At 34.9% G+C, this 20,486-nt stretch overlaps 1 protein-coding gene across 1 annotated transcript in view; it reads left to right on the top strand.

The window, feature by feature from the left end:
- Positions 1-1,554, top strand: part of Octalpha2R (alpha2-adrenergic-like octopamine receptor) — a 562,038-nt gene extending 560,484 nt beyond the window's left edge. Inside the window, exon 7 of the mRNA XM_074175188.1 lies at positions 1,292-1,554. Within this exon, the coding sequence (XP_074031289.1) occupies positions 1,292-1,380 (89 nt within the window). The 3' untranslated portion in view covers positions 1,381-1,554. The remainder of the gene's footprint in view (positions 1-1,291) is intronic.
- The last annotated feature ends 18,932 nt before the right edge of the window (positions 1,555-20,486 follow it).

Below are 20,486 nucleotides of genomic sequence, written 5' to 3'. Positions count from 1 at the left end.
TACATGCTTCATAATACTGTCATGAATATATGTCTATCGCACACTAAACACTGGGCTTCGTCCGATGAGGAAGGAGGAGTCTGACTTTCGCTCACATATGCGTGAGAGAAAGGGAAGCCAGACAGACTGGCGTTGTAACACGTTAGGTAACGAAGCGGTTTACCCTACCATAAGAAGTTATAACTTAAAAAAAATTATAAAATCAATTCTATTCATAAGTTTTATGAGAAGATGGTTTACTCATAGAATTTTTTAATTCCGAAGAAATATGAAAGACTCGAAAATGAATGTTATGTCACCACCATTGGGACTCACCCCCTTTTTTAACCACGTTCCAAAAATTATATGATATATGTGAGAAGGAAAAAAGTAAATGAATGAGTATATGAGATGAGTATTCAATCAGTTATAGTGAATCAAATATCTAGTTAACCAAATTCCAAATATTCAGTTTCAAAAGTATTAATAAAACACTTAAATGTGAGATTTCTATTTGACAGTTTGCAAAACCGCGACACGTGTTTCGCTATACAACATCATCTTCAGGTGTCACGAACTACTATAAAAATATATCATAGAATTTGTTTAGTCAGTATTGGAACTCCTGAAGATGCTATTTTATAGTAAAACACGTGTCGCGGTTTTGTAAACTGGCAAGTGGATATCTCACATTGAAGTGTTTTTTTATATTTTATATTGTATATTGAATTGTTATCAAGTAACAGTCAATTCCATTATATTTGTGGAGCTTATGTTTCGTGAATCATCAAATCGACCTCAGAAACAAGTTGGCAATGTTGCCCACACAGTCAGAATAACAGGAATACAGAAATGAGAAGTCAAATTATGGAATGTGAATAAATTTTACGGTGTTGCCAATTACATAACAAATGCTATCACGATCATCGTTTTCACTCGGTTTTGAGAGAGTTATTTACGAAAAATCATAAAACAGGGTACCATGTTGTGGAATTGGCCGCGTTGGTAGTGCGCCCGACTCACGATCAGAAGATCGTGGGTTCGATTCCCGCCTCGACCAGATATTTTTCTCGAGAGAATTTATCTGGTTGAAGCTGGAATGATTCTGCAACCGTGTTAGGAATCACACGTTAAAAGGTAAGACCTCGTTAGTCCTTAGCTCGCACAGGTTCTCAACTTTTGAGAGTTGTCGTTCGTATGGAGGCGACAGCTGATTAACGGAAAAACAGATTTTGAACAGATGTAGTTTTCAACCATGCGATTATATCAACATCAGTGTAAAGCCCCATTTACATAGAATTTTTCTTTTCAGGTTACATGAACTCGGCGTTAAACCCTGTCATCTACACCATCTTCAACAAGGACTTTCGAAGAGCATTCAGAAGGATCCTGTTCAAGTGATGTTTAGCCTACGTGTGCTGCTACGAGTGTGTCAGTAGGAGAATACTTACTGCGCAGTATCGCAGTGCACCTAGCGCATTTTATCGACACTAATATACTTTTTCGACAATCCTAATCTCATGTTTACTCTTCAAAATCTGAAATTGGTAAATTATTCATATATTTTGGTTTTGCTGCTGTTGTATCTAGATCATTTTTACAATTCCATTGGTGAATATATAACGTAGACAAATTCTTATCTCTCAGTCTTTCATGTTGATTGAACTTATATTGATAAGAACTATTTCTAGAACTACCACTCTCGTATATAATTAATTTCGTTTCGTGACACATCCGATTGCTTCAACTATAAATCACCGATCATTTGATAGTTTGTTAAAAAAACGTTTCGTTCGACTATTGTAAACAAATACCAAGCTCTGATGGTATTCGAGAGGATTCATTACTACTTGAAAATAAACACATGAATTCCTCCGAAATGACCACTCGTTGTTATGGGACCAAGAGGACAAGAAATCCGCTACGAAATTAAATTTCAATGATATTATTTCATTCGTAATTACTGAGATGATGAAATACGTCAAAAATATCAGAATTCTTCATTTCTTTCATAGTTTTTGGAAGTTCCAAAGTTGAAGATGCAAATATAAATCAGTTAGATATTACTGCTTTTTTGAAAAAAGTACATTTTTGGTTTATAGTCATCCATAAATTATGTTAAAGGAATCCAAAAATGGATGAACACTTTTTTTATCATTATTGTATTATGTAACTGTACAGCATCCATTTTATACTTCATAAATATATCTGTGGAATTATGTTAACAAATTGAACTCTTATAAGGCTGGGGAATGCATTGAATGTTCGAAGAAAACATATTCGAATATTTTTTTGATTGAAGAATGTGCAATATTATATTGAAAAAAATCATAAAAACTATTCAGAAGATATATCAGAGCTCAATCAGTTTCAAACGCCGAAGTTTCGAATGATTCTTCAACTAAATTCTTATTTCATCAATTATACTTTTTTAACCCTTTTCATATTGAAATTATGACCTGGGTTCGGAGAAATTTTTTATTTGGTTCTTGTAATATCAAGATTTTGAATTTTTTCAAATCCCATATTTCCCAACAAGTAATTCAAAAATGATCTTTATGGGCTGATACCAATTTCCAACAATTTACAACAAAGTACCAATATAATTATGAAAGCGAATTTCTGAGAGTTCCATTAGCAATAAAATTACTCTCAAATTCCGAAATTGATATATATGGTTAATGGAACTGAATTCGGTAATTTATTCGATCACGACAGTAAATTGAAACTGAACTATAACAGCTATATAAAAATCATATAATTCTTCATTTTTACTTCAAATCATTGAGGTTATTGAAATTGTTGATTTATAAAAAAGAAAGTAACATAAATTGTGAAATTATGAAACAACAACAAAAATTAATTGGTGCTCTGGGGCGACTTGAATAATTCCAGTAGAGCATTTGCTTTTTCAGCTACAGGAAATCCCGGAAAAACCTGCAGCACCACATCATCTGTAGATCTTGAGCTGCCAATGTCCTCTCTTTTATCAAATAAAATATAGGGTGTTTCCAGAGGCTCCAATATATTCATAATACTGCCAGAATATTTAGTGACACGACTATCGTCAAATTTAAACCAGTCCATTTTGTCTTTGACCAATGCATAATAGTGACTAGATTCAACGCCAGAACCACAGTGAATAATTACTGCATGAAGATTATAATATTGGTCTACTAGATCGAAGTGTTCATCCAGATAAAAAAAAACAGATTTCGAACCTTCGTAAGAGTTTGGTGCTTCCGTCAGAGGTTGTGTCATGTTTGAAGATCATCAAAGTTATTATGAGATTGACTGGTGTCTCAGCTATACTTGTCTTATAATATTTAGTTAGTTTGGCAATACAGTTGATAATCACTCGTTAAAAGTTCTATTTTCAGATGATATAACAATAAGCTTTGCACGGACTGGTTATCAGTCATATTAGAAAACGGTAGTTGAAGTTCCAGAAAGTCACATACGTTTTTGCTACCTTTCGAACATGTGCTACAAAATTAACTGGTGAGGACTTTTCCAGCAGAAGATCTGCTGGAAAAATCCTTACCAATCATTTAGTTACAGAGCGGTCAGGAGTATTGATTCTGCCATTTTCCTGCTCACTAAGAATATTCAACAAGAACCTCAAGAATTCGGAACAATCCTTTTGTTGTCCTAACGAGTATCTAGTGGACTTCAAAGACTCTAGAGAATCGGTTGGTGAGAAAGATGATATAATATCTCCATAAAGATCTTTACTTATTTATTTACGATTTATTTACGTTTACCCATATGATGAAAATATTCCTTTTTTACCATTCCTTTTTAAGGAATACTATAATATTCTTCACAAACAACTATCGTTTTCAGTGACGATTATATACTATTCAATCAGAGAACAAAGATGCATTTTAGTCATCATTTCAGTGTTTCAATATATGCTCACATACTTTTTTCAAATCGATATGAGATATCTTCATGAAAATCATTTTCAATATAACATTTGATACTCGTTTCATCGGTTCCATTATTATTTCTATATTATTATTCTATTTTTATCATTATAGCTTCCGATAGGACTTTTCAACATCTAACAACTCCAACTGTAGGGGTAGCTAGGTAGGTAGGTCTAAAGTGAGTGGGTCCATTCGACCCTTCATCGCAACCCATAAGGGTTTACTGTGGCTTACACCTATTCACACTCGGCCAAATAAACCCAGCTTCTGAACGAAGCCGATTAGTTTGTATAGTGAGTGGTCTTTCAGGTCAGATGGTGAGAGTACGGATCTGCCGAACTCAAAGAACCTGATTCGGTCCTCAGCAAGGCAGGCACAAAGTATATGCTCTGCAGTTTCATCATTTTCCAGACAGAGGCGAGACATACTGTCTTCCCACAGTCCAAGTCTCTGCATGTGATGATTCAAATGACAGTGACCTGTAAGAAGGCCTGTTGAACATCGTAGTTCATCCCTACTGTAGTCCAACAACTGTTTGGAATCAAGCTTCGAAGGGTGAATGAACGCCGTGGAGTGAGCCAATCCAGGAAGATTCTGCCAGAAGTCCATAACTCTTCTTGCCATCCAGGTGTTAAGTGTTTGTTTGGCAAAGTTCAAAGCGATGCTAATGACAGGTTCTGGTCCAATGAAGCCGCTTGCAGCACCCTCCTTTGCAAGAGAGTCAGCAGTCATTGCCCTCCATGCCAGTATGGCCAGGAATCTAGACCAGAGACAATCTGTTTGGTCTTCCTATCAGGGAGAGTCTTTTTTGGCAGCTTTCAATACCACTTGACTGTCCGAGAATTTTTTTATTGACTTGTGAGTGAGGTTGGATTCATCCAATCTCTCCGCACACAATTCAATAGCGTGAATTTCCGCTTGAAATACAGTCGCATAAGTTCCTAGACAGGTAGATAACTCTGTCCTGGCTCTGTTACTGAAAACACCTGCATCAGAACCGGAAGGTGTTTTTGATCCATCTGTGAACCAACAACTATCTGCTCTTGATATTTCCTTCTCCCACTAGATCCAGTCCTCTCTACTTGGGAAAAGTACTTTATAAGGTAGTTCGTAGTTGACAGTTGGAGGCATGAAGTCAGAGGTCATTTCCAGAATGCTGTGACTTCCAATGTCAACCAACAGTCTGTTGCACTCTGCATTGAATTGATTTGAGCAATTGGCAATGTGCACAAGTCTGTATGCAGTCCATCTAGCCTCTCTTTCTAGAAAAATGTGGAGAGGAGGTAGATCTAGAAGGATCTCGATGGCCGCTGACGGTGTGGTCCGCTGACGGTGTGGTACTGATGGCACCACCGATAGCGAGACAAGCCTGTCTCTGTAAGCCAGAGAGCTTCGCTTGGGCCGTTTTCTGTGAAGCCTTCGGCCACCAAGCAATTGCACCATACGTGATCATTGGTCTGACAATCATCACATAAATCCAATGGATTTGTTTGGGGCCTGAACCCCAAGTTTTACCATAAATCCTTCAACATGTCCATAGAGACAGTCTGGCTTTGTGTAAAACTTTTTCCAAGTGAGCGTTCCAGGTGAGTCTTTTATCAAGGACAATGCCAAGATATTTCACCTCCGTTCCAAATGGAATGACCACACCATTGAGGGAAAGTGGCGTTAGATCGTCCAATTTCATTCTCTTGGTGAAGGGGATTAACACATTTTTGCTGGGGTTGACAGACATCTGCTCCCTCAGGCACCAACTGTGAACAACGTCCAACGCGCTTTGGATAATATCACAAGCTACCCTTCCTGACGTGGACCTTGCCAGGATGACAAGGTTATCTGCATAAGCTTGCAGATCAACTTTTCTTCTGTCGAGGGCATCAAGCAGACTATCCACCAGGAGCGACCACAGAAAGGGAGATAGTACCCCACCTTGAGGACAGCCTCTGGTGACTCTGAACCTGATAGCCTCGCCTTGAAGAGTCGTAGTTGCAGTTCTGTTTACTAGCATGGCATAGATCCAGCCAGTTATGGTCGATTCTACAAGCCTCTAGATTTAGGTAGTGCATTGTCAAATGCTCCTTCAATATCAAGAAATACAGCAACCGCAATCAATTTTTTGTCAAGGGATTGGCTAATTTTCTCAACGAGGTTGTTTAATGCTGAATCTGTTGATTTGCCGGTTTGATGAGCATGATGGTAGTTATTCAGTGGGGATGCATATAATGCTACCCTCCTGATATGTCCGTCCAGTATCCTCTCGAATCCTTTCAGCAGAAAGGATATAAGGCTGATTGGTCGTACTGTAGGGGACAGTAGACTATTTATTGCTCGAATAAAATCTTAGTATTTGAAACCAGTTTTTACTGAATCCATATCCATTTCTAATTCTCTCAATAAAAATGGATGTACCTTCATTGGATGCTTCATAAAGCTCACATTTGACCTTCTTTGAAGTATTGTCCTCCACTCCTAAGCATACCCTAGAGCTGCAGGATTCCATCCAGAAAATATAGTCTGAAACATCGAAGAAGGATTGGAAATGTGTCTTTCTTCTATAGATACTTTCACGGGAGGTGTTCAAGTGACTTGGCATTTTTGATTCCATCAGAAACACGCGGCGGACGGTGGCTGCTCATCGTTTCCAGGTTCAACAAAGTACACCTCGAACTTCACTGTTCCAGAACTTTTTCATTTGAAAATCTTCGTTGACGTGGAATGAACTTCCTGGGAACGTTTTTCCAAATGAATTCAATCTCCATTCAAATCCAACATGAATAGCTACTGTCGCACAGGCACCGCTCTCAGAACGCTTCAGGGACTTTCCTGTAGTGCTTGTATTTTATCCTTGGAAAAATATAAGTGCCTTAATTGAAGATGGCCAAAGTGAGAAAATTAGAAACTGTGAGAGGTACATAACAGTTGATTGAGGAAGAAATTGTCTGTTTCAGAGTTTATTCAGATGAGATTTCGAAATTCCAATTACTTTCGGAGATATTCGAAAAGAACCAAAATGCATTGATTTTGTGTTAATTATATTATGACCTTATTCAAGAAGATATTGAAAACGAAAATACTTCATCTCTGTTACTTTTTGCATTGAACAAGATGTCCTTCATACATTTTCCATCGGATGTTTTTTGTTCGAGAAACTATACCATATATTTTTCATATGGACCGAAAAATTAATGTATGTGGGGGAAAGTACAGTTCAGTAAGGGTGAAAAAATAGTGGTGAGTGACAGCTAACAAAAATTATGGAAAGGAGTAGGAGAGTGGGCAACAGATTGTCTGAATTGAAAATAAAGGATATTATGTTGGGCAGAAGGGTTAGGGAATGAGGAGGAGAGAGAGTGAAAGAGAAGTAATTAGATCACTAGAATAATTTTAGAAGGCTTGATTAATTGGATGAATGGTATAGGAAGTGAATGAAAATCACAATGGACAACATAAACGTACAGTTTATGAAATAATAAAACATACCGAAGCCATTTCAAAAACAAAACTTCAACTCAAACGATGTAACAAGTGGTTGACACTTCATCAATCGAGCTGACTGGAGTAGCAACAATGTTGACAACAACCGAAATAGAGACTGATCTTTAAACCGAAACAGACTGTCCAGAAGCATCAGGAAGTCGAAACAAGAGAATAAGGAAATGGGGATGATCAAGACTGTAGTCTTGGGGAAGAGAAGACTGTAGTTCTTGAGGCCAATAAGGAAGATTCGACATCAACAGTCGATAGTGCGTGAACAACTCCGAAGCAAGGAATGTATGAAATACGTTGAAAATATCACCGCAGTGGAGATGTACTGAAAGGGAAGTCTGATGAAGGTAGGCAAAGAAAGAAGAATAAATGTGAATGCTAGACAGAAACCGATTTCCCACAACCTGCTCGCAGATTTGATGTTCTGTGCCATATATCCAACAGTGGTGCAGGTTCGATTTCGTACACCTTCTACTTCAAATATTTCCGTAAAAAAGACTCAATCCGTCAAATCTAGCGAGCGAGCTGATCATTCAATAGGAACTCGATGGCCAACGAACGGGGAAATTATTGTCCATAACTTCAGCCTTCAAATGCAATATCTATATTAATTTCATGTAGAACGTAAATAATATTTTCCAACGTTCGATGAATAACTGTCCTACAATAATGTAGTTTCCCATGCAATATCCCTGCCCAAACATCAATATTTTCTGGATATTGTTTTTTGGTTGGTGTCACTCCAGTAAAGACAATTTTGTCTCAGAACGTTATCGTTGGAGATAATGTATATTCATCACTGAAATAAATATTTTGGAAAAAGGTAGAATGCCTTGCAATGTTTTCGGCTATTATTTCGCAAGTAACTTGTACATTTGGATTTTGTATGGATGATACTCATTTCTTTCTAGAAGTTTTCATATATGGAAAGGACAAAGTCCACAGATCGTAATGAAAAAAGTACTCTGTTGAATTGTTGGAACTAGTTTTTTTTCCGGAACGGACGGATAACCTGGAAGATTTTATTTTTGACGCTACTAGTAGTTGTAAATTCCGCTTAATATTTCATACAGATGAAACGATTCCTAAAATGATAGTTCGGTTTTGTGAAAGTTACGTGTTGTACCGAAAAATAAAAATCGCTTCGATGTGTGTGCTATGAAGGAGAATCAAACATTTGACTGTTATTTCATACATAATCTATCATCAAAACTGGAGAAAAGTTTGTTTTCAACATAATAACATTTCAAACCTTATCGATGTTGCCGTCTATGTACAGCAGGGAGAAACAAATATTTGAAAAAATATATTACAGATGTTAGTACATTTGTATTCAGGTAATTGTTGAATGTATTCCCATTTTGTGGTAGGTAAAGATATAAAAATATTCAGTTTCATTTTCGATGTGGTGTCGAGCTGACATCTTGAAATTTTCACTGTCAGTTCCACTTCATTATTTAAAATTTCAATTTTCTCAAGTGATACTTTTAGAAACTGAAAGAGTAGACATTGAAAAAGTACTGTTTGTCTATTATATGTTATACATTAGAATTTCCATATCATTTTGCATATATGGCGTATTTCCCAACTACGGTACGAAACTTCAGAGGGTGATTCATCAGATCTTTTAAAGAAAAAAGTTTTTAAGAACATCTGACTTCCACTGATATGACAACACTATCACTTTCTGCTGGTCTCCAAAGCAGGTGTTCATGATATGCAAAATAACAATTTTATTCAATGGGCGTACTTTGGCAAATTTCGGATATGCGGTTAATTATCTCATTCACAGACAGATGGGGCGATAACAAACCTTTGTTCGTGGAATGATACTCTGAATGAATTCGATTTTCAATTATCGGAAGTCATCGACTTTATATTGATGATAGACGACTGACCAAACAGCCCGAAACCGGTCTGCAAGTGTATTCCGATAATGGAAAATCTATTGCAGCAGTTGTATCATCAACAGCATATGCAGGAATAACTTCAGTGAAGAATCCAATGCCCCTTGTGGTATTTGCCAGGGGAGTAGTTGTTTTCTGATAGGTGTCAGTCCATTAACCTACAGTGTAAAGTGTTGAAACTGGCCTGAACGAATTGTTCCCTTAGATGATTCCATTTTGTTTTTTTTTTTCTAAAACGAAGCTAGATATATGAAAAAAGCACAGGCGAAAAAAAAGTTGTATTTTCAGTTGAATTATTTGAAAAAATAAAATACTACAAGTTAGTGGCGTACTTTTTTTTACCAATATTGTTGGCTGTGGTGCTCACTGAGACTCCACTGGACCTAATGATTTCCATCTAGTCAAGGCTAAATAAGCGTCTTATTACTGCAAGCAACTGTAGCACATTTCAACTGAATCGGTATAAGGATATTTATGGTATTTTATATATACCGATTCTTCGAACTTTAACGCTCTGTATCTCAGAAATCCCAGAAATATGTTCATACAAACTTTTTTTCTAATACTACCTAACCAATCATCCTCTGAAGTTTTGTACCGTAGTTAGGAAACACCCTGTAAAAATTATTCAACTAGAAAATGAGATGTCATTTTCAGGTTCATTTTTCACGTATGATAATAAAATTTTTGGATTTGTAACTTGTAACTTGTCTTGTAAATAAATAAACCTAGACTTATAGAGCTTATAGGGCAAGCTGGAAAGTTTGCCTGGAAAAATTACTGTGTTATATAATATGAACTTTCAAAGAATGAGAAAGTTTGTCAATATTTCGTGGTATTTATGATTTTTTTCATCAAATTATATGAAATTTAGCGAACTGGTAGTGTACACAATCCAAAGAGCGTAGGTTCAAATTCTCTTTTGATCAGATGTTCTTCCCCAAATAATGCATCTCATTGGAATTGAATTGATACTGACTAGTTACATGCCTGGCAAGACTGCGAATAAAAAAAAAAATCTGTTTTAAAATCTGTTTTTCCGTTAACCAGCTGTCGCACCCCTACGAACGACAACCCTCAGAAGTCGAAGCTTGTGCGAGCTAAGGATTAACGAGGTCTTACCTTTTAACGTGTGATTCCTAACACATAGTCATGATACTCCTTAGGTGGCTCGGATAGTCGCCAACATTGTCCTACTCAGAACATCAGAGTAATGAACGAAATGAAAATATGGAATTGATTAAAAAATTACTTTCATACTGTTCTCTGAAGACATGTTGATGTTAGAAAGTGTTCCTTGCCATTATTTGAATGTATTTCTCTCTCTCCAAAACTCACTCGACAAGAGGGTTTGAGAACTGCAAAATTGAATATGTATACAAGCATTTCCCTTCTATTTATATTTGTCGCAAAACTCCTGGAACATTCTTCAATTTGATTATTCATTGAGAAAACAGTATGATTCGAAAACGAAATAGTATAACCTTACAAAACGTCAAATATTTTGAAAGCTATAAATAATAAATTTTCCATCAATTCCATTCCATTGTCGAAATAAAACTAACATTTCATCAATTAGTAAACTTCTCAACTGTTTATTTGATTTGCTGGATGAGTCTTTATCTATCCGATGTGTACAACAACTTGAATGAATGAAAATACGAATTCTATTATAGTTTCGCAATTCAATAGTGAAATTTTTTTCGATTTACCTCATCAAATAAGCCATTTCACTGGTTCTTAAGAGTAATGAGCTCAAAATAATATTGCACTACAACCTCAGTAAAATATCCTAAACGAATCACGGAAATTCACAGTAGCCTACTCTTCATGGAAGTGAATCATAGAGAAACATTTAAAAATGAAATTAGTATAATTCTTTAAACATATCCAAATACGATTAGCGGTGATTATCAGTCATCTATATGAATTATAGGAAAATGTTAATATTGGTACTTCCCTGTAATTTCAGATTTTGAATCACATAAAAGAGAAACTGATTGATTTATCATTCATACTTATCATTTCTTTAAATTTTCTACTAACGGTAGTGAGAGAATATGATATATGCAGTGATGAACTATAATTGAATGGATCATTTATTAACTCAGGAAGTCTCAAAACATATATCCTCAACAAAAATTGTTTCTGTCATCTGAAAATTTTTACTTAATCTTCATCTCTTCGAAATCGATAAAAGTCAACGGATTTCTGAATTTTAGGCGAATCACTTCAGTACGATTCCATTAGTACCAGAAAAATCAAAAGTGAAGTGTTGATATAAGTTTATTTTCCTTTTTTGAAAAGTTTTGAGCGTTTCCAAAATTCACAAAAATCTGGCTATTATTGGAAGACAACTAGTCACTGCAAATATCATTTCATTTAATCATCTGAGAAGAGAGTCCATGAATTTTGGATTATTTTGCGAACAATTCTAATGAAATCAGCACCAATTCAATAACAATAATGATCATCCAGATATTGCCAGTAAACAAAAAATTGTTTGGATGCAACTTACAAAGAATTCAATATTTGTGGACGTACCGTGTTTTAATAAAAAATTATGGAGCAATGACTACCACTGTGATAATATAACGCTTTTATTCTGGTATTTATCGTAAGTAATTTGATCTACTTAAATACAAAATATTGTTAGGTGTTTCAAAATATATTTGATGTCTAGACATTCGTTTTTCCTATTTATATTATCTATAATTAGATATATTGAGTTTGTAACTAGAAGAGAGTGGTTGTTAGTTTGAAGTGTAGCCTCTTACTCTGATTTCCACTAACTTCTATCACTAATGAAGAATAAATGAAATTGGTTTCCCATCCTTGGTAATCATTTTGATTCACTATATCAAGTAGAATGACCAGATATAGTTTTGGGCAAAAACGATTCTAAGAAAGTTGAGAATGGTGATTTCATGTTATTCAATAAAATAAATTATATTGTTTTTGATACTGAATAGATTCAGTTGGTTATATGTCTGCATAATGATATCTTCGCGAAATGAGAATTATCGCGTTTTCTAGTAGCATGAAGTTCCGATCGGAATATTCAGGCTATATTGAAACACAACCACTATTTTCTAGGAAAATAAAGTATAATCATCGGTATGATACGGTGTGAATGTTGGGGAATGTACAAAGACAGGGTGGGGTATCAGTAACTGACAAATTTTTTCCATTATTTCTGTAGAGAAATATTAGCGTAAGTTAAGAATCACTTTCATTTCCAATTGAAATCTATCAGTTATTCATGCCCTATATGCCATTCTAAAAAGCAAATATATCAAAACCACTGGAGTCCCTTGGCCATCATTAATATGGCATTCCCTTCACCCAAATTTATATTCTATTTATATAAGAATTTTGCCTTCAAAAGGTCTCCAGCGGAAGTCTTCCATAGTGGGTACGATTAATTTGTATGTTTTTGCTGGGTATTCTTTATGAAAATAACTTTGAATTTGGAGTAGTATACCTGAAAATCAACATAATATGTATTTGACGAAAAAAAATTCTCTATGTAAATAATTGAAATAAATGTTTTCAAATATGAGATTCCATTGCAGGAGGGTTGATATATTTTGAAAATTCTGAGCTTTTGAAACGATAATGTATTCAGAAATTTTTGGTATTGAAAACTGATTGAAATATTCACTGATGAATCGAAAGCAAGGAAATTTTTCAAACTAATCATGTCAACTTCATAGACTTTGCTATAGTAGTTTCGACTCAAATTATCTGAAACTGTTTGATAATTGCGACTCCGATAAATCGAAAGTAAAGAAATTTTTCAAAAATTATCGAAATATTGAAAAATGTTCGGTTCTATTCACATGAGAACATTCATCAATCGTTTCATCTCCATAGACCCTTTTCTCGATCCAAATTATCTGTAGCTGATCGATAATTGCGACTCCAATACATCGTAAGTAACGAAATCTTTCAAAATATTGAAAACTTTCTGATTTCATTCAAATTAGATTATTCATCAATCTTTCCAACTTCATAGGCCTTGATATAGCGCTTTTGATCCAAATTGTCTGTAACTGTTTGATATTTGCAACTCCGATGAGTCAGAAGTAACGAAATTTTTCAAAATATTGAAAACTTTCTGGTTTTATTCAAATTAGGTTATTCATCAGTTATTTGACTTAACAGACTTTGTTATAGTGCTTTATCTGTAACTGTTTGATATTTGCAACTCCGATAAGTCGGAACTAACGGCATTTTTCAAAAATTTTCAACATATTGGAAAATTTCCTTTCCTACCCACAAACAAGCAAGAAACAAGAAGGAAACATTTTCAGAAAATTGCATATTTCTTTCTAACAATGTAACATTCTTCATTTGCTGAAATGATTATCATGAATTTTGCGTTCCTATCATACTTTTTTAGAATTTATGTGAATTGAACAATTATAATGTTCAATAATTCCGCGGTAATCAGCTGAAATTGAAAAACCAAAATACGCATTGTGTAACAAATCCAATTTATCATACTTTCTTGAAAATTCTATTGACTTATTTTGACTGACGAATTTGATTGAATATTCAAAAAAACAACTACGATTTGTTTATAGTTTGAATTGTCTTTAGTCAGATTTGTGTTTTCAATTCTGGAAGAATAAATAAAAAGTGGATTTCTTCCACTAATGGAAATTTCAGAAACTCATAACTCTGTACATTATTTCGCCCACTCAAATTGTTGCTATGTGTCCAAATCGATTGCATACCGACGGAAAATTTAATATAACATACTGGCTAAAAAGTACCAGGGTTTTGGTCTAACTCTCCTTGTTGATTTTCTTCACAACTTCACCCGTATTTCCCTCGATATACTTCCTACACTTTCTTATTGGCATTTTCCACTATTCAAAACAGTCTCCGTTGCTGTTCTTCTTCACAGCTGTTACTATATTAAACCTGGTTTCAATCAATGTTTCCGTCACTTCCGAGAACAAGAAAGTCACACGGCGTTAGATCTGGAAAGTAGGGTGGATGTTCCAACACAAGAATCCCATGCATAGCCAAAAATGACCTAATACTTAGTGCAGTGTGGGCTACAGCATCTAAGACTTGTTCCTTCACAAGTATAACTGCTTTCTTCTAGATGGAAGGTAAAACAGTATGATTCGTCACATGTACTACTCTTTTACAACTTTTTTTTGTGCTTCTCAAGGTGTCAAAACAAACTTCTTTTCATTAGTTTTTTCGTTCAGATTTGAGGTTTTTAGGCACCATTTTGAAATACACATTCGTCTAACTGATGTTTTTGCTAATTTTGATACTATCGGCATTTGCATCTAGACTCAAACAATAATCTTGATGGATGAAGTTGCCTATTATTTTCATCTTCTTTGAAACGTTTATAACACTCAAAAACCATGTACGTGATATTAATTCATCTCCATAGACTCGTTGTGAGTGAAAATGAGTTTTTATTGCGGATTTACCGAGTTTTTCTGAAAATTGTACTCAATTGAAACGCCTACTATTCTGCCGATGAGTAGCAGATAGAATATTCGACACGACCTAAGGCATCCAACTGGCTAGAAGGCAGAGGAGGTACGTCAGACGACTCGGAAATATAGTGTTTGACCTTGCGGCTCCAAAGTTTGTCTTAATTTTTCACGTTCATGCAAACATTTAATTTTCATTTACCAAACAGGTTTCAATAACGATACTTCGCTCTTTCGACATTGAGTTGAAGTATTTTCCATTAAATATACAGTATTACTCATCCAATTCCCAGAGCAGACCTATATGAACATAACAGGTTGATAATATGTAGTATTACTTTTCTTCATGATTGATGAGTTTCATGCATGTTTTGACATGAGCAAATATAAATTGGTCACGAATTCATAGCACAATCGATATATGTTTCAGATGCGGGTAATTCATAAACATTTTCAACATAGTAATCGTGTAGGTATTACGAAAAAATCTGATTGAATTCCCATGAAACAACAAAAGTAATATTTTTCGGTTTTTGTGGACAGAATTCATGAACTGAGAATATGTTTCAGCTCTCATAGCAGAAAGAATGTCACTATAAATTTTCACCTGCATACCTGCAAATTCTTTCTTTATCAAAAAATCTTTGCTTTAAATCATCATTGTTCATTGTTCCACTTCATTCAATCCAGCCGCTTGAACTCTACTGATTGAAAGTATGATTCCATGTATATACTTGTTACAAAGATGTTCATCAAGAACTGAATATAGGTAAGTTGCTTTTTTCAAACTAAAAATTGATTCTATAATGAAATATATATTTGAACAGAAAAATTCCAACTATAAGTTTTTCAGTTTGGAACTGAACAATTGCTACATTTAGAAATTTCAGGTGGAAATATCCACAAAAGCTTTACTATACGCGAAACAAATTACATTTCCAGAAAATTGTTAGTCAAAGTCACAGTGATAACGTTACTTTTTCAAATCATGATTTCAAAATGTATTTATTATAACTATTTATTATGACAATAATGCAGCTGGAATGCAAAAACTCACCACAAAATAAATGAATTCGAATTTATTCAAAATTCATGAAACTCATGGATTCTGTTGATGAATTGCTAAGACATAAATGGTATTGCAATGGAATTATAGTTCTGAAATATAGTAATTCAGGAAAAAAATATAAAAATTATTTTTCCAATACCCGCCTCATCTGATACTGAAACTCAAAAATGAAAATGTTTTTGTTTATTCTAAGTTTTAATAGTTGCCGTATGATATTGAATGATATTGAACGATGACGACTCTGATAGAAACATTTTTTTCAACCACATCGTCATCGTCATTATGCAATTTTGAAATTTTCTAGTTTGTTCATTCCAAAACATATATCGCAATTGATTTCTGACCTGATATTTCCGTCAGATTTACAATTAAAACCTCTCATGTCTTTCTGATATGTTGTTAGGTATTTTGACAACAAGCAACTACTGATTTTATTAACATGTTTTTTCAAGCGTGTTCATACTAACTCAATTCTGCCTACTTGAAGCTTTATAAACACTAGGTTAGGTTAGGTTAGGTCAAAAGTGAGTGGATCTATTCGACCCTCCACCGCAACCCGCAAGGGTTCATTTATAAACACTAATAAGGCGAATACCAGTCGAAAGGGTAAGAGAGCCAGGCTCCAACCTGTCCGAAAACAAGATGGCTGTCGGTAATAACAACTCTTTTATTTCACTTGTTGAAAAATACATAACAGTGGATAATTCTGTCAGTACAAAACAAGGTAAACGTCATAAGATTATATGGTTTTCATATACATATATTCACACATAAGTACCTATCTAAATATTTTGAAATATTTGAGATAAAAAGATAAAGGCAAAGATGTAAACACATAAAAGTAGTGAAATACTTCAACAGTAAAATTGAGTGTCATGGTAACAATTTTTTTTAGCACACTTAAAATATGGGAGACCTGAAAAATCAGCAGTCACCCATCATATTTTGCAACAAAACCATTCCATAGACTTCAGTTCATTAAGATTAGTTTTTTTATCAAACCTCTCTGGCATCAAACCGTTCATTATGTTTATTATTAAGTTTATTATGCCACATAATTTTCGAATCAATCAGAAAAGTTTAAAATAAGGGTAATGTCGAATGGTGACAAGAACGTTAAAAAAGAAAAAAAACACCTGAACTCAAATTTCTATGAGAACGGCTTTCAGTCTTGATTTGAAGATATTGACAATTGGCATTCGTTACCGAATTATCAGACTTATTGTAAAATTCTGGTTCAAAAGAAAGGTGGCTTTTTTGGTATATGGTGGTTCGTTGCATATGAGGTACCTATTAATAAGTTTTTAGAGCGGGCTAGGTATTTTTGCTGATTAAATGTAGAATTATGACCATTCTTCTACATGTATATGCCCAATTCATTAATAAAAATACCCGCCACAGTGAGAATTTTGAGTTCTTTGAAAATGTTTCTTCAAGATTGTCTCCATGCTATATGAGCAACAGTTGTCATGGTATATTTCGGCAGATGATCCAGTGCCCCAGTTCAGTATTCCATATCGTATATGACAGTGTATTGTTCAATAGTACAGCTTCAACAACACCTGTTTACTGGAATGGTTCGATAAAAACCTCAGTGCATAGCAATTTCTGCTGAGTTTGTCGCAAAAAGTTTCAATAGTTAAGACTATTCAAGAATTGCAACAGGTCATTTGCATGTATGAGAAACAGTAAGGGGCCAAAAATTGAGCCTTGTGGAACACTCTGTTCAATGGTCGCTAACTGATACACAGTTTTTTGAATCACTACTTTTGGGTCCTGCCCTGCAAATACTACTTTCAATGCGGTTCCCCTCACGCCATATCATTCCATTTCCTGAAGTAGAAGTATATGATTTATGATTTACACAACAATATGGCCATCTCCATACATAATTCCTCAACACATCCTCATCAGCATAAAATAGCAGATTCAATAGTTTGCTTCACAAACCATTGAATATTCTTCTACCGAAAGATATTTTCAGAGGAAATAATTGAGTTTCATCAAATAACTTGCTGTCAACAACAGCAAGTTGATGAAGAAATATATGATTTCGAATTTGAAAAATATAGGGTATGACCTTATGGACAAAGGCAGTATATGAAGCAGAAAAATGGAAAGGAAAGCTTCCAACTTTTTCTGATTGTCTAGAACTAAACCTCATATTTGGGATCTTGTTTTCAACACCCGATAGTGCTTTCTGATACTGAAGCTTCACAGAGTTTGATTGGCAAAATAACTTCTATAGATTAGGAAATACCAATACAATTCTTCTAAGAATGTTGAGATATCCTGAACATGTGTGTTGACTTTATTTAACTGATTCCAATAACTGTTATTTTCATGAAGAATACCTGCAAATATTTTTCCGGAAAAAATCGTACCTTGAGCTCGTGGGGTTCACTTTGATTCTCGAAAAAATTCTGCAACGAAACTATGGTGCTATTGACTGCTCGACGGCCCAATACAGGGCCCCTTCTTAGCCGGCCCTGATATAGCAGGAGCCTAAAAGCATGTCCTAATGTACAGATCTTTGAAATTTTCCATTAGCTACTCCTAAGCTGGTCCTGGTAATTACGACCAGCTTGGAGCCAGCCCTGTAATGGGCCCTTATGTGGCCCCGCGCTGCAGGATTCAAGTTCGCTATGAGCCCGCGGTCTTGCATCCAGCTAGCTCCATTATCTTGTTACATCTTTAGACTAATTAATCATTGTTGAACAGAATACCAATTATAACTATTCTACTGTCCTATATTTGTGTGTGTACGTTTTTTCGTGAATATAAAATAATTATAAAGTGACGAGTATAAATAAATGAATTTAATGACTGGATGATGTTTTGTTTCATTATTGCCCCAGAAAGAAACTCTATAATATGAATGAAAAATATTTTTCTATTCCATTCACTGATTCCTTCAAAATATCGTAGTGATGTGAACAGCTTGTGAGCTCTCCAGAAGAAAGAAAAAGAAAGGGTGATCAGAGAAAAAAAAGAGTAAGGTATTTATATTTTATACCATAAGTCTATATTGATAACGTGAACATTGTTGATGAACGAAAAAAAAAAAATACGAGAAATATACAAGTCTGCTGTCTGAGAGCTGTTTTGGTTTATTTACGTAATTCTTATATTTTCGGGTGTGCTGAATCCGAAAATGTTTTTCATTTTGTCATGGAACTTCACGTTTTTGACGATGTGGGTGGGTATCTATCTTAAACAAGTTATCATCTCAAAATAAAAGATGAAGTACGAAAAAAATTATTTTTATTCATGAATTCGTAACAAAACTTCTTTTTTATTTTGAATACATCAATATTCAGTAAGCATTGGTGAGAATTGAACACATTTCTATTTCCTTGAGAGTCCTATTGAGAGTCTTTTTGCTATATTTCCGTTTGTTAGAAGCATTTGGAAAGTCTCTCTGAAGCGTCCAACAATGTTCTACCATCATTGGGACCCTTTATTTTTCTGGGTCTTTTTTCCATTCCCTTAATATCTCAGTGAAATCATTTACCTTGCTTTTCATTCACATCAAACCGTTATTTACAACACTTCGAAACGTGTATCAATCACCAAGTGATCATCTTCAAGAGGAAGTTTAATCTTCCTCAAGAAGAAGTTTCAATCACCAAGTGATCATCTTCAAAAGGAAATTTAATCTTTCTCAAGAGAGAGTTTGATCTTTCTCGAAAGAAAGTTTAATCTTTCTCTTGAAGATGATCAATTGGTGATTGAAACACGTATCGAGGTGTTAAAAATAACGGTTTGGTATTGAGATAAACTCCAGTTATATTCATTACCACACCAAAGGTTCCAAACGATGCATTACAAGTCTTTTTTATTGCCTAAAAATTTTTCTATGTCCTCTTTGAGGATCAGTCATGGTTGTGAGGATTTGTGAATCAGTCATGAGCCATCTAATATCTGGTCCAACAAAAACACCTTCTTTCCACTTTGCTTCAAATACAAGGTACTTGAAGCAATTACCATTTCTTGGGAGTGACTTTAAAAATCGTTTCATCAACCCCAGCTTTATGTGAAGCGGTGGTAGAAGATCTTCTTGGTAATACACCAAAGTTTCATGCAGGACGTTTTTTTTGCCAACCTACCCTGAAGTTGCTGGATTTCATCCAGAAAAGAGCTCTCCGCCTGATTGGAGACGCGAACATCAAGTGCAACCTTGATAGCTTGGAACACCGAAGAACGTTTGGAGATGTGTCTCTCTTCTATAGATACTTTCACGGAAAGTGTTCAAGTGACTTGGCACATTTAACTCTACCAAAAGTGGTACATATCAGAAATACGCGACAGACTCAGTACACCTCGAATTTCACTGTTTAAGAATTCTTTCATCTAAAGAATTTGAAACGTTACTTTCGCACAGGCACCGCTCTGAGAGCGCCTTGAAAATTTTCCTGTAGTGCTTGTATTGTCCTAAAAAAAACACTCTGCAGTTCAGTGATTTGCTGGGTATCTTCAATCCCACAGAAAGCAAGAGAATTTGGTAAACCCAGTTTGTTCGAGCAACATGCCCAAGATTTTTAAATCACCGCAGAGTTGCTAACCGTGATCTTCATATTTTAATTCGCAAAAAATCAATTTCTTGAGGTGTAAGAAATTACCGACAGAAATGGAGGCATAGAAA

Source organism: Leptinotarsa decemlineata, unplaced genomic scaffold (assembly GCF_025532065.1).
Source record: "Leptinotarsa decemlineata unplaced genomic scaffold, Ldec_3_MD MMD2_tig00000882_RagTag_RagTag, whole genome shotgun sequence".
Taxonomy (NCBI): domain Eukaryota; kingdom Metazoa; phylum Arthropoda; class Insecta; order Coleoptera; family Chrysomelidae; genus Leptinotarsa; species Leptinotarsa decemlineata.
Note: the sequence above shows the minus strand (reverse complement) of the source record. Positions and strands in the feature narration are given on the sequence as shown.